We start from the raw sequence: 20067 nt of genomic DNA on the forward strand, positions 1-20067 counted from the left end.
TGTAAGGAAAAAAAACAAACTTGAAGAACAATTCAAGTATTTCTGTCTGAATAATGTTCTGTTGAGATGTAGTCAAATGTGGGTGAGTAAAGTCTGTTACGACCAAATTAAGAAAGATGGACTGATGCAATTTTTGACTTGTACAGAAGGAAAAATGCTGAAGTGGACTTGACTTCATTTATTTTGTGATTTTACAAACTATGTCTGAAGGGCTTTCAGCTACGTAATATCAACTTGCATACAACTCCACACGAGTCTTGATATTCATTCATATTCCATAGTTATTTTATTCAAAATATTTGAATGATGAAGTGTTGTGATCTAGTGGAGAAGTTAGCAGACTGTGGATCACATGTCATATGGTTTGACCCCTTGTCACATCACTAACATACAAGTCCTTTGGCAAAACATTAAATGCGACTATTATTATTATTACTATTTGTTCCAACACACAGACTAATTAGAATGTAATTCTTTGTCAAAATGTATGACTTGGGAGGGTCTTTTCTTTCTAGAGGACCTATAAGAACATGCTAATCATAATATATTTTGAGTAGTTTGGAGAAAAATTGAAATTGATGATGATAAAATCATTCTCGGAGTGATTGATTGCCAATTCATGGTTAAAGCTTGGTTGATAATATGATACCTTGTGTACAAACAAGACTAAATTTGAATTGTAGCATTGTTATAATGCTGCTCATATTTTCAAAACATTTTTTCTTTAATGAAGAAATGAAATAATTGCTTGAGCCTTCAATACATGCTAGCCATCAGGTAAGCAGGGCTTAAATTAATCCAAGGCCACCAAGGCCATGGCCTTGGATGCCCCTTTGATTTGCCTCAATGCCCCTCTCATTGGCCTTGGAGATTTTTTGTTAACTTTCCAATTCTTCCTATTTGTGCTGTAATATACATGAAAGTGGCCTTGCCCTAAAAATATTGAAATTTAAGGCCTGGGTAAGGAATAAAAATAATTGTTTTATAATGGAGTCATACCTGGGGTTGGTCTGGGTATCTCTTTACAAGACATGTTGAAATGGTAGGAATGACAATTTACACACAAGGGGTATGTACAGCAACTGAACATATTTGTAAATAATAATGCAAATAAAAGATTTGTCAAAATAATCGTATAACTTTGTGTATTCATTTCCATCTCAACATATTGCCAGTGTAAAGATGACATTCCCATATGTACATTGTGCATAGATTTAATACAGCGCATGCAGAACATTTCATGATTTCTTAATTAAGTTACAAACATATATACTATCAAAAGTTATTTCATATGTACATCTAGTACTAGCATGCATTTTTGATACACTACATGAAATATCAACATGTAATGTAAGAGATCGCCTTTATTTATATTTTATTACATGAAAGACAAGGTTTAATTGGAATTATACAATTTTATTGATAGAACATTTATAAACATGTAGTATCTGGCATAACTAAAGGAAATGCATGCTTATTTCAGACCACACATGAGTAAAAAAAGAAAAATCTTTGTAACTATAAAAGACTATTGTGTTGCGTACTGGTGGCTTCTTTATACATCTCTAGCATCCGATAGTTACCATAATGCATGTGCATGTAGTCAGCAATGAACATTTGCTTCTAAGCAGCATAAAGATACCAGGGTCTACCTATAAATAAATGTTTTGTCATGTTGCTAACCAGGGCATAATCTACAATACTATTAATCCTCTTGAGAATCCCCCTATGGGGTCTAGCGGCACAATCAAAAGTATAAACTGTATCTATCATTATTTTTTCAACCTTTGAATCGAACAAGACCTTGGGTGGTCTTCATCAACGATGTCATCTTTTACGTTACTTGTCACAACAAATTGAAATCACATGAAAGGAATATTTATAAATGGTGCTCGAGTGTGCAAATTGTCTTTCTGAACTGTGCATGTACACTGCAAGCTACAACATATGCATAGAAAATTACCAATGAATTATTATCCTATTTCAGAATTGTTATGACAATGAATATACAGTGTACCTAAACAACAGTTTTTGTAACCACCCCTGTACTTTTAGTCAAGCATACATCTGTTAATATGTGATCAAGTTCTGATCAAGCATCAATTAATTTTTAGCTTCTACACCGGGTCAAAGGTTTAGTTATTCTGGCAAATGAGGCAAATATTTGAAATAAAATCAATACCATCATCATCAGTCAAAAATTTATCATTCTCAACATATCACATAGGTAGAGCTAGAATCTATAGAATTGGAAATTGGGAATGCAATAAATTAATTTCAAAATACATCCAAATTCAAAAACACTTTTCCAAAAGTGCCTCGTAACAAACTACATAGTAGTCGGAGCAGACACCGAATCTACAATATCACCCCCCAACAAGAATTTGAAGTTGTTTTTGAAAGCAAGTTTCATCATGAAAGCATTACAGTAATCAACACTGTCGGAAATTCAACCATGAAATATACATGATTTTAGTAGATGCATTAATATGGCAAGGTACAGTTGTTATAAACTATATTCTTTGCAAAATCACACACAAATATACCATGACAATCATAATATAGAATTTTGAAGAATGATTCTACCATTTTTTTCTTTTCACCATGTGGCAGGTACATTTATATACAGAAGACAATTGTGGTATTAGGTAGACTGGAAGTACTGTACATGTAATTCTTTAATCGCCTACATCCACATAAATACGATGGATTGACAAACAAAATCCTTTTTATCAAATACACGAAGCATAGTGGTATATGGAAGTGTGTCTATCCTTGTAAAAGAAGCAGTGTAGTAACATTGCATGGGTTATCTGTCCTGTACATCACATTAAACAAAAATAATACACCAGCTAACAAATGTCTACCTGTACCACTTTTATTTCATTTTACTCTAGTTTAAAATTACATACATGTTTGATTCTACGTTTGCTGTGCATAGATGGTTCTTCTTGCTCTGACATAGTCTGCACTCTGACTTTGACTTTTCATCTCAACTGTGTTCACTCCTTGTATTCTCTCCCTATGGAGAAAAAGAAACAAAAAGAAACAAAATTGAGAAACAATTCAAATACCAAACCATAATATACATTATATCTTATGACTTCACAGCAGAGAGAAAAATAGAACAGTGATTTTACATATATGATTTTTAGGAGGAGGCTTCAAGGAATTTGTCACTTGCGCAATCCAAAAAGTATTTGATAAAGCATTTTTTCCTAGCAGTTACAAAGTGCTACCCGCATTGCTCCACATGTTTGGGGAAATTGTGAAACCTTCATTTTGTTATTCCATCTTTATCAATAATGTTTACAATGTACATAACGTTTTGCATGAAGGGTATTAAGCTGACACAAAATATCAATGATGAATCTTTTTTTTTTGTGAAATAAGGGTATACTGCACTTTGAGTCAAAGGTTTGACTCGTGCTACAGATCTTGTTTTATTCTGCATCATAGGCATATATAGGAAAAACTAAATGTGCAGCATTGTCCTGCAAGTTTTGTAAAGCCAGTTTCAAAGGTAAAGACCAGTTCTGATCATGCGATTGCATTGTGAAAGAAACGTTGTGGAATCGATCAGAAAAGGTTGATCATCTAGCATATATTGGTGTGTACTACAAGTTTCTGGAATCATCAAAATGATAAGAAATTTGTCCCAGTCTTGGTAAAGTAACAAGCAATGTACGCAGAAGGATGTATATGTGACTTCCCTATATCTATCCAGTCCGGATAGATATAATAATTCACCAAATATATCAATTATTAAGCGGTTTCCCGGCAAAATTTGTATCATCACGTATTAGTCAAAACATATTCTTTCACTTGATTGGTAATAAGAGCTTCCGTTTAATTTTTTGAGAGGGGGGGGGGGGGGTTTCCAAAACTGGTCTATACCTTCAATTACAAATAGACTACTTCAAACTTACTGCATCATGTTATCTCTACTAGTCCTTTCTCTCTTGACCTTAGAGTTGAAGACACTATCATGACCGTTCTGGTGCTGGGCTTCATGCCAATGCTGTACATTGTAACGTCCAGGACCAACAGGGTTCTACAAAACAAAACAATCATTATAAATGATGATCAATAAACTTGAATAGATCTAGAATAGGACCAACATGGTTCTATAATTGGATGTGAAAAAAATCATTATAAATGATAATCAATAAACTTGAATAGATCTTGAATAGAACAACAGGGTCTATTATAAAACATGTACATTCATTTGAAAACTATCCGTATGAATGATTTAAATGAATCAATAAACTTCAAGAGGTCCGTTAGAAAGTTTGATTTTTACCTTGTAGTGGGTGTTGTTGGTTTAATTTTCTTGTTTGATAGAGATTTATATTGAACCATATTTTCTTGTTATGACAGCTTAAAATTTATTTTGTAATCTACCAACAGCTATGTATGGAACATTTAGCAAAAAAGTAACAAGACAAGGTATAACAACATACTTTGAAATAACTCTGCTAGATTAAGATAAGAACAAAAATAAATGTGCATCATGATAAAGAAATTATCTTACCGTTTGTCCTGTGAAGAACTTCCTCGCTCGTTTATCAAATCGTTCAGCTGATGATATGAATGGTGGTAGATTTTTACCCTGAGGTTTAGAGAGTTCTCTAGGTGTGTAGTTACCAGGGGCAGGATCAGCCTGTAGAAAATATAAAATAAATGTATTAATAAACATTCACATAACATAATTTGCTCAGGGCACTCATTCATCATCATCTTTAAGTGCCTAAAAAAAAGAAAGATGTTGTATTTATAATAATAATAATATTGGATTCTTGGATTCGTATTGCACTTCCAAAACATGGGTCGGTCAGTCAGAAATCTTTTTTTTTTCTCTCCCTCTTTTGGCTGATATTTCTCAGTTTTGAATGCTTTAATATTTTATATTTCTCTAAAAAAGCAGTAAAAAAAACACAACTTTTTTTAAAAGCCGACCGTAGATTTTAATTTTTTTGGGTCGGTCGCAAAGGGCAATACAACATCTTTTTTTTTGTAGGCCTAGTTTTAAAGCCTGAATGGTTTTAAGTTATTATTCAGCAGACATCATACATTGTCTGTGAGACAGAAGGGCGTTAAATCCTAAATGATCTAATGTTTTGAGACAAGGTTAATACCCTCCTGGCTCGTACCCAACAGATGATATCACCTACACCCTTATGGTTCAAAGTAGATAAAATGTTGGCTTCAAATGTAAATTCTATTACATTAGCTACAAAAGAAATACATGTTTGATATCAAAACAAATTTGGAATAGAGTCATTATTGACATGTGCAATGTGTACCCTCCGATTGAAATCTACAGGATGCTATCAACATTTCACTTCTATATTCCAATTTGAGCCTATGTCCTAGTACTCAGCAAGTTATGTCAACAAGATGATGTGACTTGAAATCATAGTAGGGACTTGCTACTTTATACTGCAGTCAATTTGTGCTTTTACCCTTTTTATCATTTTTTTAAACCATTTTTATGATGGTGATACTGTACTTGTAATCATTTTTTTAAATTGTAAATTTCTGCTTGCACATCTTCATACTCAATGATTTTACTACAACAAACATGAAGGTGAACATACATGTATGTTATCTGATGGTATCCACAGTCATACATCAAAGGTATTACAAATTGATGATGGGAGTATGATATTTTTTTCTTCAGTTATTCCCTCACAGATATATGTGGATAGAATCAAATGTGATTTAATGACGGTCTGAACTCACCCCTTTCCTAGGCCATTGGCTGAGTGTAGAGCAGTAGACGCGTTCAGACGGTCTTTCCGGGTATTGAGATATCTTGCTTAGTTTGCCCTTCCATGAGTTATGTTCATCTTGCCATTTATCAGAGAAAGAGTTCAGCTGGTACTGACCAGGCCCAAGAAGATGGTGACCCTAAAATAAAAATCATAATAACAACAACGATTATAAATCAATCAATCTCTCATCGTATGTTCCATGTCAGATTCAATCAGAATTCATATACATGTAACAATAACAACAACGATTATAAATCAGTCAATATCTCACCGTATGTTCCAAGTCAGATTCAATGAGAATTATAACAATAACAACAACGATTATAAATCAGTCAATCTCTCACCGTATGTTTCATGTCAGATTCAATGAGAATTGTTATTACTATATATCATCAGCTGCTAACAAGTAGGTTGTACACTGTAAGAGCCATGTATTGTCCATGGGAGTAATTGCCTTCTTGCAGCCGACAATTATACTCTCTTCAGATTCATTCAAAAATCAATATCTCAATATTTGATGATTCTCTCAGGGATGCCAGTTTTCAGGCCCTGGCAAGTTATTTTCAGATCATAGTTTAGGCTTTTTTGTGTACAAAATAGCTCATTCTAGGTGATTTTTAGGCCCTCTGATCAATTCTAACTGGCATCCCTGTTCTCTTTAATTGCTCCCTTCTCTATTTCACACTACCTAGGTTTTTGCCAACATAATGTTTAGTCATGTTCTTGTCATATTTGCAGAAAAACAAGATATGTCTGTCTGCACATTACTCTTTCATCTCTCTTTCTCTGGCACTCAATTGCTACTTTCATCAACAACATCCTGTGATTTTTTATAAAAAGAGCATTAACATGTCGAAATGTATTTGTACTTTGTACACATAAAATACAGACACAAACATCAATCAAGCTGTGCTCATTCTTTTCCCTCCAGTTTTGTGAAAGGTTCAGTAGTTTGATTTTTGAAGTATTCTACTATTTTTCTTTGCTTGTTCTCTCAGACAAATTTACCAATCGAAACGTTATATAGTAAGATTAGAAGAAATAATTTAGAGTGCTTTTTTGAGCAGTAATTGATAAGTTTCATCAATTTTTCATTTATTTTCTATGAATACGTTTCTTTATAATGATGCAGATAAAGGTACTTACAGCTTTGGCAAGATGTCCCGTTTTGATAGGTGCATTTCTCTCTCCGGTAAAGAGATCATACGGCCCTCTGTTGCTTGTTACCTTACTGGTCAGCTCCTCAGTAAAGCTCTTGTTGCTATATGTACCCGGTCCAAGCTCACAGCCCTGTCAAGTAGGGAAAAAAAAATCAGTTAAGAAAAACAAAATCATGTCAGGCTTTTCAAGTGCATACATGTACATGTATGCAATAAAGGTTGTTTGTACCACATATACATTCATGAATTGTTGAGTGTCGTGTGACACCTTATCAGCCAATAAGATACTCGCTAATATATTGTACCTTATTTTCATATTAGGGAAGTTGAAATTTAAATATTTTGGACTTGACTAATACGGTAGTGAATTTTAATATAACATCTTATTATTGTAGGTAAATGACAGATATATACATACCACTGTAGGTAGATTTCTCGGAGTAGAAGAACCAGCATCTAGAAGACCTACAGTACTAGCTGAAATTTTAGACTTGGCCTCGATAGCTGCATGAGGTATGCCACCTTCTCCATATGTGCCAGGCCCAGGTACTTCCGTCTACAATTAGACCAAATATAATACATAGTCATTATAGTACATGCAGACAAATGTCATACGGGGGGCATTTCACAAAGTCTTATTTCAATGACAAATAACAAAAATCAGTGACAAATCTGCTGATAACCAATCAGAAACAAGGATTTCAGCAGCTTATAACACAAATTGTCATTTGTCACTGATGAAAAGTTTTGTGAAATGCCCCCCTGATGTATGTGATGGTTCATTATTATTATCATGCCTAAATGGTGAAAATCAAAAATATATTCAAATCTTAAAGTGATTAAAAACATATAGTATTTCAACAAACAAATGTAGCAAAATGAAATACAATTTCAATTTGCCAAGTCATGTTATTTGTACTTCGATATAGAATCACCTACGTGTATGAAAGATCAAGAATATTGCTTGAACATCTTAGGTTATTATGAAATACCTTATCCAGTGTTAGGAATATGATGAAGACAACCCCCCAAAACAGGTAAAATATACATGAAATTTCGAGAGAAAAAAACAGCATTCTACAGTAATAACCTGTATTTCCCGGTTCCCCATCTAGGTAAAAGAGAACTACAAAAATCATGACGCTACATGAAACCAAACTTTTTCTAAGTAGATAGCTTGTTCAGTCTTGGCAAGTCTTGTTCTGCGCTTTCACATAAAACATATTTACATCTCTTCACATATTACATTTCTGGCTTTATACCAAGTTGTGCTCCGCTGCATAAAACTTATCATTATCATTAATGGTAACTGGGCCATTAATTGTAACTTCCAAAGAAACCTTGATATCATTGGCTATTGAATGATGTTGCCATGGTGATAATATTGATGGCAAATGCACCATCAGTGGTAAGTTTTATGCAACTGGACCTAGGTTTCGATTCTTACCGTTATTTTTTGTTTAAATCTCCTTGCTTTAGTCTGACATATACCTCTTGTACTACCTGGTTTATCAGACATAGTATGAAGGAAGTCCTTGATGTCGTAAGATCCAGGGCCTAGATTCCTTGTCTGTAAATATGATTAATTAAACTTGATTAGTACACGTACTATAATACAATGTCTGTTGGGACACAATATGATTAACTCTGCTTTTCAGTATATGGGTTAATGATCTTGTGGCTTTAAACAGGTAAATTAATTTCTATCCATTTCTAATCAACTGCCAAGAAGTTTGGATAAACCATTCCTAAGTATTCTGGCCTCCTATCACATTCTGGGAGAGAAGTTGAACGTACATAATTGTTATTACCGGTTCTGCTGAATCAGATCGTATTTTAGCTCAGCTCTAATGTATGCATAAGTTTTATTGAGTTGCTATACAATCTCACTGCAGTATTGTGAAAGATCTCCTGCTGAAAAGCATGTGTGATTAAACCATACATGATGTGTGTCTTATGGTTTGTAAGAGGGAGGAAGGTAGGGAGAGAGAGAGGGGGAGGGAGAGAGGGGGGAGAGAGAGAGGGGAGGGAGAGAGGGGGAGGGAGACAGTGGGAGGGCTGGAGAGAGAAGGAGGAAGGAAGGGATATATATAGAGAGAGAGAGAGATACAGAGAGAGAGAGAGACAGAGAGAGAGAGAGAGAGAGAGAAAGAGCAATCAATCATATGACTTACAATGCTACGTTTCTTTTCCCACTGCTCTTTGTGAAGTAGATGAGGTAATGCTGCCATACGAGCAGTCTCATATGCTCTAGACCATCCTGGACCTGATGCTTTCCTTGCTACCTCGTTGGCATTAAAACTTCCTACTTCTACTGCATACACTCCGGGACCTAACTTCCTTTTCTGAAATCATAGGAAAAACAAGTTTAAGTTTGGTCAAGGCAAACTGAAGTAAAACTGCATAATGGAAGGAAACATCTTTCTTAAACTGATGTGCTACTATTAAAAATGGTTAAAACAGTTATCAAATTTGTTCATTGATTAAATATAATCAACTTATCGACTCAAATGAGGAAATTGCATGAATGAATATATTCATAGGAGAAAATTTGAAACTGATTTATCTTGCCACTTTCAAAGCTAATAGAAGAAAATGTATTATTGGTATTATTGATATGATCAAACCTTGAGTTGACAAACACGACTGTTTATGTCATTTAAATTATTTATTGTAGAGGAATGAGTTAATGAATCAAACTTACCAGATTGTGCATAGACTTCTTATCATACCACACCTGTGTGTAGGTACCAGGCATTTTACTCTGTGGATGTACGCCAGATACATCAAACCTATAACAAAAATATTAAAAAAATCAAACATGAAGTCATAATTCCTTTATTATATTCCTTTCATAAGGTTGTTATCTCTATTGGAATCAATCAAATTAATAACACGCTTGTATGGCTGCCTTTCATTAAGAATAAGGGGTGTGTATTAAGATGGCTTCAGGTCTCATTAATAAATGACCCCATCCTTTAAAGCCCTAGTACCATGAAAAAAATGAAGATCAGTGTAAATTGTAGGACAGAAACCCTTGTGAAGCATAATTTAATAAAATCCGTTCTTCACAATAAGCATCCGTAGATTTGATATTGGACAGTTGTGAGACCAAAAATGGAAATCCAGTTCTTTATAGAATAATAAAAAAATTATAATTAATAAATTTTAAAAAATGATATTTGCTGAATGAGAGTAATATGCAGAGCATCCCTTTTCATATCGGTAATTAGTTTTATCTTTGTGTTCCAGACAAAATATTGAAATATATCATGTACATAGACCAAAATAAACTTTGACAAAACTCAAAAGGCGTAAATTGCTCGGGGTGTTTCTCTCATGAAATGATCACCCAGTAAATGAACATTATAGACCTAAAGTTTTCCTTTTCATCTTAAAATGTACACGTCTACCTGGATGCATGAAGCCCGGAGGATATTAAATCATAATAGATCTATATATTAAATACTAGTTAGTCTTACCTGGCTTTCTGCGTGCCGAAAGGCGCGCCTTGGAAGGACTTCACGGAAGCAGACATAATCCTCACCGAAATTGTATCTGTTACTCAGTTAAAAAAAGACAAAACCACACCAAATGTCGAGCCTTTGTGATGATACTGCACACGATTAAATCTTTCAATATGCTTTCATATAAAACGTCACATTTTAGTTCTGAAGTATTATTTCAAATATATATACACTGTACATGTATATATACCGATCGCGGGGACTGAGCATTGTACGCGAACAGGTGGATTTGGTAGCGATGATCCACATGTTTACAAACTTGGGGTCAAGCTTGCTACGGTTGCCATAGTGCTCATTTGCATATGAATGGATGCGCACTTTGGCGAGATCCGCCCACTGTGCTAGTCTACGTCGCAGCACAAAGCGTCATTTCCCCCTCTTTTTTTTTGGTGGGGGGGGGGGGGGGGGGGGGGTGAGGGGTTTTAAGTTTTTTTTAAGTTTTACTATGTTTTTGTTTTTGTTTTATCTTTAGTCAATGATTATTGCTGATCCATGGATTGGAGAAGAAGATTTCGGGTTAATCTTTTTCTTTTCGCGGCATCCATGTGACTCTCTTCAAAATGCTCTCTTGTCATGTTTTCACTGATTTTCTTTGTCTTTGCCGAATTAATACTAATAATACAACAAATAATAACAAAATCATTTAGACATATCCCTGTGTTTATTGGAAGTGAGAAATACAACATGAAAGAATAGCTGGTTCTAAACTGAATTCAAGTATCAGAATCATAATAATAGGGGGTGTTTTTTAATTTTGTTTTAATGTTTATAAAGTTTGCCAAGTATACCCGAGGCTATAAAAAACATTTCGATTTATAAAGAAAGAAGACCGGCAACATTGGTGCGTGGATAACATTATGACGTATGGGTGCGTAACAATAGAAAGCACAATGGCGCATGCGTATAGCATATTGCTACATTAAACAGCTGCCAGAAGAGTAGTATAGTTTCCTCAGACTCTCTTTCTATTTTTTTATAAATTTTGTCTCGATCCCTCTCTTTTGTTTATTCTCTCTTTCTCTCACTCTCTTTCTCTCTTTCTCTCTCTCTCTCTCTCTCTCTCTCTCTCTCTCTCTCTCTCTCTCTCTTTTCTCTCCTTCCATCTTTCTCTCTTAGACATTCATCTAAAGTCCATTTCTCCTCGATCGCCAATCTACACAAACAACACACACTCGCACACAACCTCTCTCTTGCCCTCTCTTTCTCTCTCTTCAAATTCGATTACTTCTATACAGACAATTCTCCACAGGTTACTTTGGACACAACACGTATTTGAAATCAGCCGACAAACAGTTTGTTTTCATCACGGGGCGTGTATTTATTTGAAAAGATTTTCACTGATTCCCAAATTTCATGTCTTTAATAAAAAAAATCGAAATCTAAAAAATCTATTTCCATTGAAGAGCTACAAACCTTGATAAATCAAAGTAGATTTGTGTTGCCAAGAGACAGACTATGCACCAGATGTAACATTCATTATAATATTTGCAGTCACCTGTCCATATCGTAATTACTGCTTATTATGAGCTATTGACTAACAGTGGAATAAAACTACTTTCACATGAGTTACAGAATATTAAAGATGGCAAGTGTCCGAAATGCTGGCAGTTGTCGTTCTTTTTTTCTCTCCACATAAAGCATCATATTTTCACCCTGGGATTGAATATTAATAGTAGGCCTACCTCGATATGTACTATCAGATTGCATAATAATTGTTTTAAAACGACAGCCGTATGTTGGTGTTTAGGATAATATTCTTATATTCCATGTCGTTGAACTCTTGTATTTGTGTATGCACATGATATTATTCCAATTTGTTACTAACTGCATTAGTGAATATATAGCCAGCTTTTTCTTCTTGAGTCGGGGATGACAAAATCTCTGAATATAATCTGTGTTACCTCCTGCATGCCCCCTTTGGTTTGCTATATATACGCTAAATCTATTTACATTATATACAAGCAAAATGAAAAGTGAAATCTCTGAACATATTGATGGACTTTATTAGCCCCTGCCCCCCACCCCCCCCCCCCCCCCCCCCCCGTTAGTTGTCTACGCTAATTCAAATACATGTACATCATTATATACGCATAGGCCCGAATTCGACAACCTCCTTTGTGAATTCGGGCCATAATGTTGGAGCCCTATATGAAAAGCATGAAATAGAGATTGGATTAGTCTTTGATGAGTGATGACCGTTATACCTGACTGCTAAGAAAGCATTGTGTATGCTTCATGTTAAATAAAGCGGCCTGAACATTGGCATAGGTGGGAGGCGGTTTAAAAAGAAAAGCAAACAATCTGTTTTATTTATCACTTTTATTATCATCAATAATGAAACTTTCATTGCATCTCATGCATGAAAGTTGTAACTCTTTGTGCAATGCAATCGAATTTTACGCAAAAATATGTTAAGTATGTTCGACTTTGTTTTGTTTTAATTTTGGACTTATTTAAACGTAACATTGTTTTATGCAAAAAGCTCTTTTTCAATTGAGATGGATAGGTTGTTGTCTTTATTCAACTAGAGCTCCAAATAAGCATTTTTTGAGACCAAGATTTCTCTCTACACAGACCACTAATTAGCATGATAATTTAAGGTCTCTGTGCTACCTGTTGATAAGCGCCTCTCTCGTCGCCGCCTACCACCGTGGTCGATGAATTCGAAGACGTATCGACGTGGTAGCTGACGACAGCCTGGGCGAGGCGGGCATCGCAAAACCTCTTCTCAAAGTTAGCAAAGACAGTATTATAGGAGTCTCGGTTACGACGAAGACATGAAGCCAGAAGGCGATCGCATTCACACAGTCTGAAGCCACACTCTGTAGATGGGTCACTCAATGATCCAGCTGGCCATCAAACAAAACATAAATTGTAATATTTCAGTTAAATGCTATAGTTTGCTATTAATGTAGTTATAATTCTCGCAACTAAACCTATCTCCACCTCATTATAAAGATATGCAAGAGAACATTATGAATGACTTTACGGCATCTATTAAATGCCTTGCCGATAATCTTAAATCGCTGTTAATTGTAAGTCCCACGCCCCCCCCCCCCCCTCCCCACTACCTTTCATTGTTAGGGTCGTCGATACAAAATAGCGGAATATCATCAAACGTACTGACGCGTCTCTAAAATGAGATTTTATTCCCTTTTTTTCCGAGCGAGAGAGATGCGAAGCGAGTTTTGACAATATTATCACAATTTATTTTTGTTAACAGGTGATGAATTTTAGAGCCAGTTTGCTGCTTCGTTTTTGCCCAGATGGACTACACAAATGGTGTCGGGGCTATACCTTGATATCCTTATCTTTCTATGCTCATTACTCCGCCAGTATACATTTTCTTCCAAAATTGTTTGGCACATGTAATCTTGAATATTCAGTGTAAGTTTCGTTTGATTCTGTGAGAATTCATTTTCTTTAATTTTTACCAGAACTCAAGTTTATCTTTAAGGGAGGAATGGAGAGAAGGAACAGACGGGTAAAGTAGAGGAGCAAGTAGAGATGGGTAAAGAGAAAAGTTTGAATGAGAGGAAACAGATTATAACTAAGATAAACTGGATGGAAGAGGATTTTACGTACCACAGACAATGTTGCCATTTCCTGATGCACAGCCTTGTTTCGTATACTGATACGAAGAGAAGTATAGTCCACAATGATCATCTTCTACAGTCTGGTAGCAATTATCATGCTCCATACAACACCTATATAATTATAATAGACATAATCAAATCACCTCACATCCATACAGCAGTTCGAATCTTTTTGTATAATATTTTGATTTGATTTTTATTTCTGCATTTTTTCCAAATAAAATACAACTGAATAACAAAGAACATATAAATGTAAGGTATAATACAACATAAACAAACAATAATTTCTTCATGTCAAAATGTGTTTTTTTAAACATAATATATATACATATAATAACGAAACTTAATATTTCCATAACATATTATCATAAATTTAAAGTATTATCCGAACTATTCTGTTGGAAAAGTGCAGGAGACCGCAATCATAAGCAAAACTTGACAAGGATGTCGGCCTCGAAAAAAAATCTTAAGGTAAACCTTAAAATATGATATGATATAATGATATGATACAATATGATATGAAATGATATTGTATTACATGTATATCATATTGTATTATGTTATCTGATATTATATCATATCGTATCCAATACAAACATCTTTGGGTAATGCTATTGATATCAGAGTGTACTATGTTTTATGATAAGCCTCTTTAGAATGAATAAAGAGAGTTCACCTTTTGCTTGGATGCAAATGCGATACATCTTGATTATGTTGTCATGATGGTATATAGCGAGTGTACACTTCAAGTGGAAGAAGTTTAGTGTATATCGTGGGTTTGGGAATTTCGTTCGTATCCCCTCTCAGTCCTCTGAATAAATACTAAATCGATACGTAATCTAAAATTAAGAGAGAGAGAGAGAGAGAGAGAGACTGAGAGAAAGAGAGAGAGAAAGAAAGAAGGTAAAGTGAACTGTAAGACCCACCTGTCTACGTCATCTACTGGCTTTCCGCTGCCCCCGAGTCCACACCAGCACCCATAGCCATTGAAGTCAAATCCACTCCTACCAGTGTAGCAGCTAATTACTGTGTCGAGCTCCCATAGGGAGCGTTTTTCTTTGGTAGGGGCGGCATCGACTAAAGGTAGAGATAACAACAACAACAACAAAGTAAAACATTTTGATAACAAACGAGACGGAATTAATACGCTATAGCCCATCACCCCTTCAGTTGAACAGGCACGTTTAATCTATTCATCAAGGAGACTAACGACTATATTACAGAAAATTAGGACCACAATATATTTTGCTTTAATTCATGCATATGCAATATCCTGTGAAGGTATTTTTCCTTATGTGTATGTGTATCTCTCTCTCTCTCTCTCTCTCTCTCTCTCTATAATATTTCATAGCATGTATTACTAATTATACTCGACCAGTAAGACCAATCAATCAATCAATCGATATTAATTATATGACAAAACAATTCAGCAATTAAGCAAAATATTTATAGATCTATATTCATCATTTATCAATTAGTTGAATGGTTAGATCATAATGCAGGCCACTCTTTATTTATTTTACATGGTCGGAACTCTGAATTGTTATGAACATCGCAATTAGTAGGCTAGCTACAGCCAAGATAATTCGAGCTAAGTATTAATATCGGAGAATTTAGATGTACTAGATGTACAAGTGCTTTACAAAATACAATTTCCACTATCCCACTGACTTCAAGTACAAAGTAATCTAAATTTTAGCCTTATGATATTCTTACTGGTTAAGTTTGTTATTTGGAATAAAATCACTTTCTTGAAGATAAACAGCTAAATGTAACTTAAAACCAAGTATTTTCCCTATTCTTAATCAAACTTTCATGACACCAGGGTATAGGCATATACTAGTAAATCTTTACAATTCTTGTTCTCATTTTTCGTTCATTTTGTTTCCTTTTATATATTGTATGTATTTTTTTCTTGTATTTGTGACCCTATATTCGTTTTTGTATTTGTTATGGTGGTTATTGGGCGTATTTGTGACCCGTACGTGCCTTTTCTCAGTTGAGAAGGATTTATCTTCTTATCTGTATTTCTCTTCTTCTGACAGAGGACGTCCTGCGGGGTCATTATTTTGGGGAATGGATAAAGATGAGTTGTACAATGACGAGTTCCGAGGAGGATGTAATAATACAATCAAAAGTTTGTCAATTTGAAATAATGTTGTTGTTGTTGTTGTTGTTGTTGCGATTAATGGCGTTTCCATCGTCATTCGATGATTTCCGCCAGGCAATGTGAGAGGGCGTAGTTACTGGTCCTCTCTTAATTCTTTTACTGTTGGATCGACGATCGTGACGTTGTGTTGTGCAATTAACAATGCCAGTAAATTGTTAGTAGTTATTTTCTGTATTGTTATTCGGCTTGTTATTTTAAAGAATTCGTTAGGAAGGAAAGGATGAGTGGTTGCATATTAGTTGCGATCAGTTCATTACGTTAGGACGTTAGTTTAAAGCCTCTCTCCGTATAATGAAGCAATTCATAATTTATAAGCAATAATATTATATATCGTTCTTTATATTCCTCAATATTTCCAATATTCAAGTTCACATGCGCCCTACAGGGCCCGCCTACGCATCAGAAAGAAAAAGAAAACACATCTGTAATGGAATCACACGATGCCCTTGAACGAGATGGACTGTGTCATGTACTTTGTATTAAGTCAATGTACTGATGATGTAAATTGAGGTTGGCATTTCGCCAGCCGTGTTCGTCAGAAAACGGAAATTCTTTAATTCTTTGTTGGAAAGGTTGAAAGCGTTGAAAGCTGATGATTTTCCACCTGCCTCTCTTTTCTCGGTATAAAGATATGGACCTAACACACAACAGGGGTACTACTGTGAGATCGCGTTATCTAGGATGCAGGACAAGGTCAGAGGTCGAACCTGGGACATTCTTGAGTTGGGGATCACATCAGTTTCTAGGCAAAGAAAAAAAGTAGTTTCCCAAGATTTGTACATGCATTCACGGCTAAAAGAAGGTCGAATTAGAGGGTCTCGTGACAAATAACTACATTCAATGACAATGTTATGCATCATAAAGGGTGAAAATTGAACAACTATAATGCATCCTTTGTAAAAAAAAAAAAAATGCAAATGGCTGCAGACTTATAAATTACAATGTACTTCGATTTTTGTTTTGGTTATTGCATGTTCGTGACTAAAATTAAATGTTTATCATCATCATATCCGACATAAATATCGAATAATTTAACAAGGAAATAAGGAAAGAGTGCATACTCTAGCTTGAAAGCAATTAGTTCTGCATATTATTCACTTAATGTTTAGGATGTTATAATATTAGGGTTGCCTTCCTCTGGAAACCAGTAATAGCTGAATCATAGTGGAATGTATACACTCCATGTAAACCAGTAAGTTAAATAACTCGTTTGAGTGTGGAATTCACTTTTGTAAGCGCGGACTAGCTGTTCAAGCATAATGACTTCTAGGACCCACTTTATTCTCTACCGTAATTAAGTTCTTTCCAGAGTAATTATGTCCATCCATGTAGGTTCAGTAGGTTCGTATAGAAAAAGCGAACATTTCCATGAGGTATTGTAGACATTACCAAAATATATTTTGGAGGATTACCAAAATATAATTTGGAGGATAAAGAATATTATTCTCATAACTTATAAAATCATGCTAATTATATTCACATTGACAAATTTTATATATAAATACGCATATATATAAATGTATATACACGTAATATTTATATACCGTCAGCGAATTTGATAGTAAACATCAAAATAAGTTTATGACAAGATTACGCCCTAACAAGACAAGAACAAAGTGTCGGGAAGTGGGGGGGGGGAGGATGGGGTCTTCTCTTTCGAAGGCAAACGCTAAAAATGAATATTCATGAAAGAGGACCGGCAGGAGACAACTTGTGATCGGTATAGTTACTATACAAACGAGTAATAATTTTATATGATATAAGATTATGATGATGATTCACAGTATTATGGCGCCAATTTCTGTTTAAACTCATAAAAGGCGCACTATCCTCCAATCGATGAAGTGAGTTTACCATTTGGCAAAACAGGTAAGTTTGGAGGCATGATTTACTATGGTAATGTGGATACACCACGGATAATCATGATGAATCGTACATAAACATGTAAATTGTCAATATGATATATATAACCGATCTATAGTATATTACACTAAAAGTGCGGCAATTTAGGGGTGACATGCCTCCATAAAATCTTTAAGACGATCGTCATCAAGTCGAAGTTTCGGAAACATTGCAAATATCAGTAAAGCACACAATCATAGCCTAAAATAATAATTGAACTCAATTATTATTTATCCTGCCTCTTTACAGGAGATGCAAAATATAAATAATAATGATTATTATTATTATTATTATTATCATAATACATGTAATAATACTAGGCCTGTGGTCCAACTGACATTTCGTCTCTTTCGTAAAGACCTCTACAAAAAAATATTTGGAATATGACATAAAAATATTACGGACAATCCGAAAGCGCTGTGAATGCTCTAAATTGAGACGTCACTGACTTAGAATAGTTTGAGTTCAAATTAGTCAATTAATTGACAAGCAGGATTTACAAAATGGCATAACAGTGAAATAATAATGGTTTAAAATGGAGAATAATGTTTAAATGGTTTTCTATAGGGCGCTCAACGTTTCTCTACTCTTTGTTACGTTCAACGCGACGGTCATATCAAAATCTTCAACGCAAACACAACATAATATAACTTACCCTGATACAGGAAAGCAAAGATGATTAAAGTTGCAAGTGATAACGAGACCATTGTTTCTTGATAATGCTGAGTCGATCCAAGTATAGAAATTGAGATGGAGGATGTGAAAGCTCGAGCAGGGTTGCGCCAGAGATCGAGAGTAGTAGTGTGGAAGAGTGTTTGGGTACGCTTGGCTTTATGTGTCCCGGGTTATGTGTACAACCGTTTCCGATTTTCCAATTTATGAATCACTCAGCCTCCTTGGGGAGGGGATGAGTGTATTCTATTCGTCTAGCCTAACGTCCAAACTCTTCCTTTAATACTTATCGAAATCAAACAAAAGGTTTTGAATTCGATTAATTTTATACCATGCCTAAACATGCAATCGCACTTCTGAAAAGCACTATGTTGATACTATCAATTAGCCCTTGTTAGCTCTTCTTTGTTCAACTGTTTTGTAGAGCCTATAATTGGTACAAAAGCAGTTTAATTATGAATTAGTGTTCGTGACAGGAAACCAATACTCAGAAGGCCCAGCGGCCCTAAGTGCTTTGGATCAGTGCTGTATACGTACAAAATCATGAGAGTCTCATTCTCAGACCCTCGATACCAGGATCAATTTACTTTATAGTCTCTGCGTGTACGTCTTCAGCATCTCCATTAATTTTGATTTTATAATAATCGCCACCAGGCGCGTACGCAGGGGGGGGGGGGGGGGGGGCGGGGGGTCGAACCGACGAACCCCCCCCCCCCCTCAATTTTGTTATATGTGTGTTTTGGAGGAACTTCCCCCCCCCCCCCCGCCCACAAATTTGTTTTTAATATTTTAAAACAAAGATGATTTTTAAAAAAAATTGGGGCTAAAGGGTGACCAAAAAAGGTGACCTTACCCCCCCCCCCCCCCGAACGAAATATCGGTCGACCAAATTCTCAAAATTTCAGGACCTAAATAAAAAATGTGCTCTTACCTTGTTGTGATAGTAACGCAATGTAGTTTGTGACTATAGGCTATTATATCTATTGTGAACTTGGAAAGTAATTGTGCAATATTTTTAAATTTTCGATAAAAGAGGATACCAGCCCCGCAGGTAGCTCTCTACATACATTATCATCTCGCTATTAGATCAGTAACAATCCCAATTCCATCCTACAGCCTACAGAGTACAGGCTACACTGTATAGGGGCTACACGTACTTTGCATAGCGGGTGATTTGGGAGAGAAACGTGCAGTAAAAAAGTGTATAAAATGAAATTAATTAGGCAACAGGTCGTTAATTCAGGGCTTTTACCCCCTGGACTA

The 20067-nt window shown here is 35.2% G+C and overlaps 2 protein-coding genes across 2 annotated transcripts; both read right to left on the bottom strand.

Moving 5' to 3' along the window:
- Positions 1 to 2920: 2920 nt before the first annotated feature.
- LOC105442270 (lymphocyte expansion molecule-like) lies at positions 2921 to 10626 on the bottom strand. Its single transcript, XM_030980657.1, has 10 exons — positions 10420 to 10626; positions 9642 to 9729; positions 9112 to 9282; positions 8385 to 8507; positions 7356 to 7493; positions 6924 to 7067; positions 5746 to 5913; positions 4535 to 4663; positions 3930 to 4054; positions 2921 to 3022 (listed from the first exon to the last, which is right to left on the bottom strand). Exons 1-10 carry the CDS (start codon positions 10473 to 10475, stop codon positions 2923 to 2925), a joined length of 1242 nt encoding a protein of 413 aa, XP_030836517.1. The 5' UTR covers positions 10476 to 10626; the 3' UTR covers positions 2921 to 2922.
- A 2258-nt stretch (positions 10627 to 12884) lies between these two features.
- Positions 12885 to 19073, bottom strand: LOC115922228 (acidic phospholipase A2 BpirPLA2-I-like). Its single transcript, XM_030980666.1, has 4 exons — positions 18788 to 19073; positions 14987 to 15137; positions 14050 to 14171; positions 12885 to 13313 (listed from the first exon to the last, which is right to left on the bottom strand). Exons 1-4 carry the CDS (start codon positions 18837 to 18839, stop codon positions 13060 to 13062), a joined length of 579 nt encoding a protein of 192 aa, XP_030836526.1. The 5' UTR covers positions 18840 to 19073; the 3' UTR covers positions 12885 to 13059.
- Positions 19074 to 20067: the final 994 nt, after the last annotated feature.

This window comes from Strongylocentrotus purpuratus, unplaced genomic scaffold (assembly GCF_000002235.5).
Source record: "Strongylocentrotus purpuratus isolate Spur 01 unplaced genomic scaffold, Spur_5.0 spur5_contig_820, whole genome shotgun sequence".
Taxonomy (NCBI): Eukaryota; Metazoa; Echinodermata; class Echinoidea; order Camarodonta; family Strongylocentrotidae; genus Strongylocentrotus; species Strongylocentrotus purpuratus.

Excerpts from the sequence above, each read along its gene's own strand:
- LOC105442270 (XM_030980657.1), bottom strand. The coding sequence starts at position 10,475 with ATGTCTGCTTCCGTGAAGTCCTTCCAAGGCGCGCCTTTCGGCACGCAG. Across the intron at positions 9,283-9,641 it reads AGAAGTCTATGCACAATCTG|AAAAGGAAGTTAGGTCCCGG; the intron begins GTAAGTTTGATT and ends CTATGATTTCAG. Across the intron at positions 7,068-7,355 it reads CGAGAAATCTACCTACAGTG|GGCTGTGAGCTTGGACCGGG; the intron begins GTATGTATATAT and ends CCTACTTGACAG.
- LOC115922228 (XM_030980666.1), bottom strand. The coding sequence starts at position 18,839 with ATGGTCTCGTTATCACTTGCAACTTTAATCATCTTTGCTTTCCTGTAT. Across the intron at positions 15,138-18,787 it reads CTTTGCTTTCCTGTATCAGG|TCGATGCCGCCCCTACCAAA; the intron begins GTAAGTTATATT and ends CTCTACCTTTAG. Across the intron at positions 13,314-14,049 it reads AAATGGCAACATTGTCTGTG|CTGGATCATTGAGTGACCCA; the intron begins GTACGTAAAATC and ends TTTGATGGCCAG.